This window comes from Salvelinus alpinus, chromosome 6 (genome assembly GCF_045679555.1).
Source record: "Salvelinus alpinus chromosome 6, SLU_Salpinus.1, whole genome shotgun sequence".
Classification (NCBI taxonomy): Eukaryota; Metazoa; Chordata; class Actinopteri; order Salmoniformes; family Salmonidae; genus Salvelinus; species Salvelinus alpinus.
The window spans coordinates 62,197,503-62,208,431 of NC_092091.1; the positions used below are offsets into that span (position 1 = coordinate 62,197,503).

The 10,929-nt window shown below is 42.6% G+C and overlaps 1 protein-coding gene across 4 annotated transcripts; it reads left to right on the forward strand.

Annotated features, from left to right (window-relative positions):
* The first annotated feature begins 465 nt into the window (after positions 1-465).
* Positions 466-10,624, forward strand: LOC139577648 (uncharacterized). 4 transcript variants are annotated; one of them, XM_071404795.1, is made up of 3 exons: positions 466-1,382; positions 2,392-2,522; positions 9,039-10,624. In XM_071404795.1, the coding sequence occupies exons 1-3, from the start codon at positions 1,343-1,345 to the stop codon at positions 10,332-10,334; spliced, it is 1,467 nt and encodes a 488-aa protein (XP_071260896.1). In that variant the 5' UTR covers positions 466-1,342; the 3' UTR covers positions 10,335-10,624. The 4 variants fall into 4 exon arrangements, with proteins under 4 accessions (XP_071260896.1, XP_071260895.1, XP_071260897.1 ...); XM_071404794.1 differs by having other exon boundaries at positions 466-1,278; XM_071404796.1 differs by having other exon boundaries at positions 1,234-1,367.
* Positions 10,625-10,929: the final 305 nt, after the last annotated feature.

Consider the following 10,929-nt stretch of genomic DNA (forward strand, 5'->3'; position numbering starts at 1 on the left):
CCATGAGAAGCATGGTCAGGACCTCAGACTGGAGCAAAGGTTCACCTTCCAACAGGACAACAAACTTAAGCACACAGCCAAGACAACGCAGGAGTGGCTTCGGGACAAGTCTCTGCATGTCCTTGAGTGGCCCAGCCAGAGCCCGGACTTGAACCCGATCAAACATCTCTGGAGAGACCTGAAAATAGCTGTGGAGTGAAGCTCCCCATCCAACCTGACAGAGCTTGAGGATGTGCAGAGAAGATTGGGAGACTCCCCAAATACAGATGTGCCAAGCTTGTAGCGTCATACCCAAGACTTGAGGCTGTAATTGATGCCCAAGGTGCTTCAACACAGTACTGAGTAAAGGGTCTAAATACCTATAACAAAAAAAAAAATGAAATATCACATTTATATAAATGTGCTAACATTCCTAAACCTGTTTTTGCTTTGTCATTTTGGGGTATTTTGTATTTTTGGATTTGAACAATTTTAGAATACGGCTGTAATGTACCAAAATGTGGAAAAAGTAATGGGTTCTGAATCATTTCCAAATGCACTGTAGTTATGTTTAGTGTCTTGGGGTAAGAGGGTAAATAACCACATACCCCTCATTAATCCTATAATTTATCATTTGAAACAGGCTTGTGTAAATACCTGTTTTTAGAGAGACAGTAAACATTGGATAGAACAAGGACTATTGAATATTTATCTTGCTGAGGTGGTGTAGATGGAATAAATGTATTCATGATCAATTTCTCCTACCGTCTTGAAAGATACAGATCATAAGAGATTTGATGTGTAACGTAATAAGATGTACCGTAATTCACAGAACAGCGCGCATGCCCTTTCCTTTAACCACACCCTTTAAGCTATGACGCCAAACAAACGGAAGTGACCAATAAAAATTTCCACGTTAAGGTTTTTATTGTTATTCAGACATTTATTAACACACTGGAACATTGTTAATTTAACTGCACAGCATCACACACTTAACGTTACACCAGTTTGTGTTCAATTCGCGTTAGCTAACAATGGAAAACTGTGACGGCGTGGTTTTTCACACTCAGATAGCCTCCATTATGGAGGTGCTAGCGAATGCAGCCGTTGCTGAGATCTGTAAACTCGTAGACGACGACTATGCAGTGTTTCGTTTGGAAATGTCTCAAAGCCAGAAAGAAAACAGGGCAATGCGAAGGAAACTACAGCTTCTGGAACTGAAGGTGTCACGGGAGCGCGTCCTCTCGAGTCGTCCCAATAGTGTCAAGATCCTCGACGGATACAGAGGAATGGCAAGAGGTACATTTAGCTGAATGTGGAGGCTGCGCGGCCTGTCGCCCGGTTCCCCTCTGCTCGTGTTCAGATGTGTTACCCAGATTTGGAACTTGGTCAGTTTTTGGATAGTATGTCATACTTCTCTGATATCCATATTGTGCAATGTTTGTATTTTACGAGGAAGGTCAATTAAGAAAAGTATTCTTGCACCGACAGAATTGCTTTGTCCGAATACCTATATTTTCGTTCTAAATAGGCCTTTTATGTATGCTAAAATAGTTTTATAGTATGTGAATTTTCGAAAATTGAGTAAGCTTTGAGTGCCAGTATGTTATACTCATGTCGGCTTTTCATCTAGTATAAATCAATGTTGACTTTCGAGTAAGACTCACGTGTGTTTGACAACAGCTGATATGGATGAGTTACTAAATTAACGATTGGCGGGAAACATCGCAATTAGATGACGCGTTCTCTGTATTATGCCGGATTCAAAACAATTCAGAACAAGTACATCTCCGACTTCCAATTTCTCTGCATTCAAAACAACTGGGAACTCGGGGGAAAAAACTCGCTCTGACTGGAAATTGCATGTCGGAAATTCGGGCGTTTTTCTTTTTTCGTCATTATTTGACCTCGGTTATTTCCGAATTCTCAGTTGTCTTGAAAGCACAATGAGCCTCACTGTCATACGTCAGATGGCGTCACCCATCCGCGATGCTCGTCCCTCGACGGAGTGTAGGCAGAATCGACACACTATCTAATGTAGAAAAATGGATTAGCCTAGTATGTTGGTATTTGTTGCTTACTGTATTCTTTTTTACTAACCAGTAAGTTCTAAGTAGTATGTTATACGATTAGTACACCGTATGCAGTTTAAGTAAGTAGTAGGCAAGCTGGATTTCAGACAGACAGTATCATATTCTAACCAGCTTCTAACCAATTTCCTATTGTCATACTCAATTTAAAAAAATGTGGTGCATGGAAAAGTATCAATCAATAAATTAGGATATCAAGAAATTATGAGAACTGTTACCTTGCATCCTTGCCAATTGTAGACAGTGTCAATAGTGTACAATATTGCACTGAGCATTGACAGTATCTAACTTAACCACCCCTTTCCTCCATTCACACTCCTAGGTGAAGAACATTTCACTGGAGGCCACAGGAGCTTTGTGAAGCCAGCGGGACTCAACCCGTGGAGAGATGACCAACCCATAGCTATAAATGAGGAGACTGGAACCTCAACCCAGCATGTTATCGTGATAGAGGTTCGTGTCATAGTGTAACATAAAACATTACAGTACATCAAATGTGCCCTGTCTTTCAGAAAGGCTTGACTCAGCTATTAAAGGCCCACCTCAGAAGAAGTCTTTGCACCTATTTCGAGTAATTCCTGTCCTAGAGAGGAAGTTCTCGTTTTAGGTTCCACCTCAGACTGACACAGGAAAGTTATGTGAGCACCATTTCAGTTAACGGGCATACTATTAGGTGAAAATAATTATTTCAGAAAGACTACCTGTCAACAGTTGAATCTCAGCTAAACCGAGCCTATACGAGCTGTTGAGGGTTGCCGTTTGTCTGATTCTTGTCTGTTGATAATTCCAGTGAAACCATATAGGATTCCAGATGTCATTAATATTTGGATATGCACACAGACATGATCAAATAGCTATATTCTTTGTTCTCTCTATCATTTCAGCTAGCTAGCTATATATCAATGCATTATCTAAATCGCAGCTGCAAATCCACCATAGAAATAGAGAGAATAGAAGATCTGGTAATATGGATAGCCTAATGTATGGTTTGGAGCGTGTATTCGTTTTGTTTGGCCCGGTCCCCAGGGTGGGTAGAGATTTCTATTTAGAATCAGTGGAATGGTTGCAAATGAGCAAATCCTGCTCACCTGCAGCACCGGGCCTTGCAAAACATATTTTTTTAAACGTTAGTGGTCAAAACCATTCATGGGGTAGCGGGTTCTAAAATGCATTAAGAACACCTGCTCTTTCCATGACAAAGACTGACCAGGTGAAAGCCACGATACCTTATTAACAAGTGACCTCAATAAGGGATCAGAAAGGTATTGGGAAGTTAAGAAAATCATCAGGTGATCATTTTGTATGATCTTCTGTGTAGAAAAGAACATCATCATTGATGATGTTCTTTCTCCACCAGTCTGATTTAGTGACTGGTCTAGTCCACTCTGTTCTAATGAGACTTGTGGGCATTTATAGAGGGAGAGACACATGTATTCCTGAGTCTTATCTTTCAGTGATGGGGGCATAATATTTTGTAGCTTAAACCGTACAAAGGATAGAGCCACATTTTATTTGTAGGAAGGAAACAGAAACCGCTCAGTTTATTACAACCGCGGCTACCGGAGGTTACTGACGTAACCCGGGTTCAATGAACCAAGCGTATTTTATTTCATTGTTTCTCTTGCGACCCCATTTTTAATTCACGACCCTTAGTTTGGGACACGTTGGCATAGTCAGTGCAATATAGGGTCACTGCAGATAATTAAATAATTAACTATTTAGCAGTGGCTATTTAATTCATTTCTCTGGACTAAAACCCTAACAAACTGTTGTTGCAGGATCTGAAAAACCATCAGTCAATAGGAAATATCATTATACTGTTGGGTAAGCTATTTATTGTTAGGGAATTATTGGTAGAAATGTTACAAATAGGGAGGTTCAAGACCTTTGTAAGACATCATAGTAAAATGGAGGGATATATTGCAAAAGGAAATGGCAAAATGCATTATACTGGGAAAGATGGGTTAATCTGTGGATATCGAAGGGTTGGAGTTAAACTCAGAATGGCTGTTGGATTGGCCGCTGTGAGTGATAATCTAGCACTTGAAGAAAGAGGAAATTAGGATTATATGTATAATTATTTAATTACAGGTACTGTAGATGGGAACGAAGTAGCTGTAAGTAGAAGTATTGTTGTCCTTAGTTTACTCAAATAAGGGTAGGGGGGGTGTATATAAAAAAATAAACATATGGTTTCCATGTATTTGATGCCATTCCATTCGCTCCGTTCCAGCCATTATTATGAGCCGTCCTTCCCTCAGCAGCCTCCTGTGACAAAAACAAAGATATTTATGGATTTATCAAATTAGGATCTTACCAGGAAGCCAATAAATTAAACGGAGCATGAGTTGTAGTTTGGGTAAGCCAATCCCTGTCAATCAATCAATTAAATGTATTTATAAAGCCGTTCTTACATCAGCTGATGTCACAAAGTGCTGTACAGAAACACAGCCTAAAACCCCAAACAGCAAGCAATGCAGGTGTAGAAGCACGGTGGCTAGGAAAAACTCCCTAGAAAGGCCGGAACCTAGGAAGAAACAGAGAGAGGAACCAGGCTATGAGGGGTGGCCAGTCCTCTTCTGTCTGTGCAGGGTGGAGATTATAACAGAACATGGCAAAGATGTTAAAATGTTCATAGATGACCAGCAGGCTCTAATAATAATAATAATAATAATAATAGTAATCACAGTGGTTGCAGAGGGTGCAACAGGTCAGCACCTCAGGAGTAAATGTCAGTTGACTTCTCATAGCCGATCATTGAGAGTATCTCTACCACTCCTGCTGTCTCTAGAGAGTTGAAAACAGCAAGTCTGGGACAGGTAGCACGTCCGGTGAACAGGTCAGGGTTCCATAGCCACAGGCAGAACAGTTGAAACTGGAGCAGCATCACGACCAGGTGGACTGGGGACAGCAAGGAGTCATCAGGCCAGGTAGTCATCAGGCCAGGCATGGTCCTAGGGCTCAGGTCTTCCTCCGAGAGAGAAAAAGAGAGCATACTTAAATTCGCACAGGACACCGGATAAGACAGGAGAAATACTCCAGATATAACAGACTGACCTTAGCCCCCTGACACATAAACTATTGCAGCATAAATACTGGCGGCTGAGGTAGGAGGGGTCGGGAGGCAATGTAGCCCCGTCCTACGATACCCCCGCACAGGGCCAAACAAGCAGGATATAACCCCGCCCCCACACCACTGGAAGGATATCTTCAACCACCAACTTACCATCCTGAGACAAGGCCGAGCATAGCCCACGAAGATCTCCCCTGCGGCATAAACCCAAGGGGGGGGCGCCAACAATGTCCATGTAGTACAGAGGCACAGCCAACAGCACCTGGACAGACCCACTTATTGTTGTCTGTTAGAACGGCTACAATTTCTGGCTCCTCATGTCGGCATCGATTTGGACATGAGGCTGTAACCAACATGCATATCACCTACACTTTAACATGAAAAATAAATGTGAATAGTATTCCAATGTTGGCCTCTGATCGGAGTCATTGTTTGATATTGTGTTTTTTGTGTGTTTATTTTTACTTATCCATTCGGACAACGCATCTACATTTTTCTTGTCGGACTTCTTTTTTTTACTTGTCCCGGACAAAAGGACAAGTGTTAATGTCGAGCCCTGCAGATTCATGACTGTCATGCTTGCACCATTACTACAAAGAGAACTGCTTGTTACAGCAAATATTTTTCATTGTGCTCCTACATTTTTCATCTTATGCTCACATGTGCTCCTTGTAAAAAAGGTCAGTGTAGAGCTCTGCAGAGGGGCCCTGGTTTTGAGGGTCAACGTGGCGGAGGTGTTGTTGCCTACCCTCACCACTTGGGGCTGGCCTGGCAGGAAGTCCAGGATCCAGTTGCAGAGGTAAGGTGTTCAGTCGCAGGGTCACACAGTCATCCGGAATAACAGGGGCTTTCACGCAAGACTCAGTGTTGTATTCCTCGAAGCTAGCATAAAAGGCATTTTGCTCATTTGGGAGTGCTGCATCACACTGGGCATCTCACGGCTGGGATTCCCTTTGTAATCCGTTATCGTCTGCAAGCCCTGCCACATACGACAAGCGTTGGAGCTGGTGTAATAGGATTCGATAAAAAAAAATCGTATTCTTTTTTTTTTTTCAAACTTAAAGGGCCGATTCACAATATACAGTGCTTTCAGAAAATATTCAGACCATTTCACTTTTTCCACATTTTGTTACGTTACATCCTTATTCTATAATTGATTAAATTGTTATTTTCCCCCTCATCAATCTACACATAATACCCCATAAAGACAAAGCAAAAACGGGTTTTCTTACATTTATGCATATATATATTTTTTACTGAAATGTCTCATTTACATAGGTATTCAGACCCTTTACTTAATACTTTGTTGAAGCAGCAATTACAGCCTTGAGTCTTCTTGGGTATGATGCTACAGGCATGGCACATCTGTATTTGGGGAGTTTCTCCCATTCCTCTCTGCACATCCTTACAAGCTCTCAGGTTGGATGGGTAGCGTCTCTGCACAGCTGTTTTCAGGTCTCTCTAGAGATGTTAGATCTGGTTTAAGTCTGGGCTCTGGCTGGGCCACTCAAGGACATTCAGAAACTTGTTCCAAAGCAACCCCTTTGCGTCTTCGCTGTGTGCTTAGGGTTGTTGTCCTGTTGGAAGGTGAGCCTCTGCCCCAGTCTGAGGGCCTGAGCGCTCTAGAGCAGGTTTTCATCAAGGATCTCTGTACTTTGCTCCGTTCATCTTTCCCTCAATCCTGACTAGTCTCCCAGTCCCTGCCGAGGAAAAACATCCCCACAGCATGATGTTGCCACCACCATGCTTCACCGTAGGGATGGTGGCAGGTTTCCTCCAGACGTGATGCTTTGCATTCAGGCCAAAGAGTTCAATCTTGGTTTCATCAGACCAGAAAATCTTGCTTCTCATGGTTCGAGAGTCTTTAAGTGCCTTTTGGCAAACTCCAAGTGGACTGTTATGTGCCTTTTACTGAGGAGTGGCTTCCATCTGGCCACTTTACCATAAAGGTCTGATTGGTGGAGTGCTGCAGGTTCTCCCATCTCCACAGAGGAGCTCTGTCAGACTAACCATTGGGTTCTTGGTCACCTGCCTGACCAAGGCCCTTTTCCCTCGATAGCTCAGTTTGGCTGTGCGGCCAGCTCTAGGAAGCGTCTTGGTAGTTCCAAACTTCTTCCATTTAAGAATGATGGAGGCCACTGTGTTCTTGGGGACATTCAATGCTGCAGATAGCAGATCTGTGCCTCAACACAATCCTGTCTCGGAGCTCTACGCACTATTCCTTCGACCTCATGGTTTGGTGTTTGCTCTGACATGCACTGTCAACTGTAGGACCTTATATAGACACGCGTTTGCCTTCCCAAATCATGTCCTATCAATTGAATTTACCACAGGTGGAATCCAATCAAGTTGTAGAAACATCTCAAGGATGATCAATGGAAACAGGATGCACCTGAGCTCAATTTCGAGTCTCATAGCGAAGGGTCTGAATACTTATATTAATAAGGTATTTTAAATGTTTTTTAAATATAAATTACCAAAAATGTATAACCTGTTTTCACTTTATAATTATGGGGTATTGTGTGTAGATTTAATTCGTTTTTCATTTTATTTAATCAATTTTAGAATAAGGCTAGTGGTCAGAATACTTTCCGAATGCACTATCTCATTTTTAAAAAGGTTTTCTCTAAATAAGCTATGTTGTACAATTTAATGGTCAAATACGCTGGATTTTAAGCAGTCAGAAATAATCTAATGAATTCAGGGCTTGTGAAATTATACCTAGGCTGAATATAAGCCTTCCACAACCATAAGACCCACAAATAATATATTGTTTTATCAAAATAGTATTTTTTTTGCAGTAATCACTGATCTGGCTTTCAAGAGTGTCTATAAAATTTCGCTTATGTTACCAATTTAAACAGAATCATGCATAATGCACATTCAAGAATGACTACTTCTTGTGGCAGGCATTATAGAAAATTGACAGGTCTCATACACTGATTTTTCAACTCGCTCACATTTTTCTGTCCACATCTGAGTGCTGCTGCACTCTGAGTGTTTTTACCAATCAGATTCACTGAAATCAAGGTGTGCTCTCCACATTCCCCTAGTATTTATTTATTTAGACACCATAAAAAACTCTTACATAAATGTGGCAGCATATACACCTAAACACTGGCTATCTGATATGCTGTATTGCTTGGAGATGACACAGTTTTTCAGTCTGATCAACTGTAGGCTACTAAAAACCGCAGCTGCATAGTCTAGCCTACTATGCTCCCTGTCGCTCTGGCCAGGGTAAACAAAGCGGTAACATTGTGTATCTATAGCCCATTTGTTAGTGAGAAAATGTGAATGGGATCAGATTTGGTTTATATTCAAACTTGGGCTGACTAGGCTACCTAGTCTTTTTCAATTCAATTATTAACTGGACTTAATCAAACACAATAGCTGACAGTTGCATAGGGCAGGACTACGCGATTCAAACCTGCATAAAGCATGCACAGCCCTGTGAGTTTTATTGTCCAACCATGTTTATCCTCTTTTTTTTAAACCATGTATTTTATTAGGATCCCCATTTAGCTGTTGCAGAAGCTACTCTTCCTGGGGTCCACACAAAACATGAAACATGAAACCTGATTAGAAAAACTTTAGTCCCATCATATATTAGCCTATATTAAACCCTTTTTACTACAGATTAATCACCCCAGGCTGTATAAGGTCCTGGTTAGGTTACCAGATCAAGAAATACTACGGGCCCCAGAATTATTTTCCCGGCACAACTCGCTGCTCAGTGCTATTGGATGAATCCTAGAACATATGCCACATACATTAGGATATACATGTAAGCAAATTGGGATATGTATCTGCCATAGGGGAGCTTGTGAGACTTCCCTATGACATTTATCGAATTCAACTCCTTTACCGATAATAATCATCTCCTCTCTTGTCAGCCTGCGGATGCAGAGGCTGTAGGTCCTGGAGCATTGTCTTTGGTCAAGCAGGAGAGGACTGAAGGAGAGGAAGACCCACAACACAGCAGAGACATCCAGGCTGGCGCAGCGGCTGGAGTGGCGCCCCCTGTAGCCGTGGTGGACCTTGCCACCACGCCCCAGCCCAGGACCCGACCCAGCATCACGGATGTCAGTGGAACACTGAACGCCGTCCTGAAGTCAGAGACAGACACCGAGACACACAGGATCTTACACACAGGATCTGACCACGGATCAGACCCAGAGAGACTGTTGCTGGGGAGACTGGGCTGTTCTCCTGCTCCTGACTCAAAATATTTACTTTATGAAAACTCGAGCCCAAGGACAGTTCATTCCCATCAAGACTCAAGTGATGTATTAGAGACTGGTAATGATCTGTCTCGTTCTTATACGACAGAGATGGACCCTGGCATCATGCCCTTGGTATTAGAGACACAGACTGATCTGTCTAGAGGGGACTGGAACCCATACAGTAGTAGCGTATACTCTGAAGGGTGCCTAGATAAGAAAGGGGATGTTATAGGGATAGATGAGGTGAAAGTGGAAGGCGACACACCTCTGACATGTAATGCAGACGAGACTCCTATATGGAAAGGATACTTGCAGGGCAACACCAGTAACTTCTTAGACTGCAGGGATGGGTTAGAGACCAGTCTAAATGTCGCGACCCACTCCCCTTCACACGCGTTCAGGGATCGCGTCCCAGTGTCCACGTCGATGGTACCTTCCGATTCACATGGCCGCGTCTTTTTCGATCAGGTATTTAACTCCAACGAAAGGGCTGGAGACAAGGTTCGAGGAGGGGGAGCAGCATCAGGCAATAGTAAAGAGAAGCGGTTCCTTTGCATGTTCTGTAACAAAGGCTTCAGCTGCCTCCAGAAGGTGGAGATCCACCAGAGGGTCCACACAGGGGATAATCCCTTCAGCTGCACCCAGTGTGAGAAGAGGTTCTCCCGCCAAGACCACCTGAAGAGGCACCAGAGGGTCCACACAGGGGAGAAACCCTTCAGCTGCCCCCAGTGTGAGAAGAGGTTCTCCCAGGCTGGTGACCTGAAGAGGCATCAGAGGGTCCACACAGGGGAGAAACCTTTCAGCTGTACCCAGTGTCACATGCGCTTTGCCCTGGCTGGCAACCTGAAGATGCACCTGAAGGTCCACGAGGGAGAGAGGCCGTTCACCTGTATGCACTGTGGGAAGAGGTTCTCAGAGAGGAGCTACCTAAGGACACACCAGCAGAAAAAACATGCCGCTGTATAACATAGAAAGTAACCATTCTGCTCGATAGCTTCTAACTTTTAGAATAAAGTCAAAGATTAATTTTTAATGTCAGCTGAAAAAATCCACAGATGCATTCGGAATAATGAGAGTAACATATTTCAGTGTTGGATATTCCTGGGTAGAATATTGCATCCAAACATTGTGTGATATACAATGCCTTCAGAAAGTATTCACAGTACTTGACTTTCTCCAAATGTTGTTGTTACAGCCTGAATTTAAAATTGATTGTCTTTTTACAAATTTTATAATAAATGATAAGCTGAAAAGTATTCAACCCCTTTGTTATGGCAAGCCAAAATAAGTTCAGGAGTAAAAATGTGCTTAACAAGTTGCATGGACTCACTCTGTGTGCAATAATAGTGTTTAACATGAAATTTGAATGACTACCTCATCTCTGTACCCCACACATACATTTATCTGTAAGGTCCCTCAGTCGAGCAGGGAATTTCAAACACCGATTCAACCGCAAAGACCAGGGAGGTTTTCCAATGCCTCGCAAAGAAGGGCACCTATTGGTAGATGGGTAAAACTTAAAAGCAGACATTGAATATCCCTTTGAGCATCGTGATGTAAT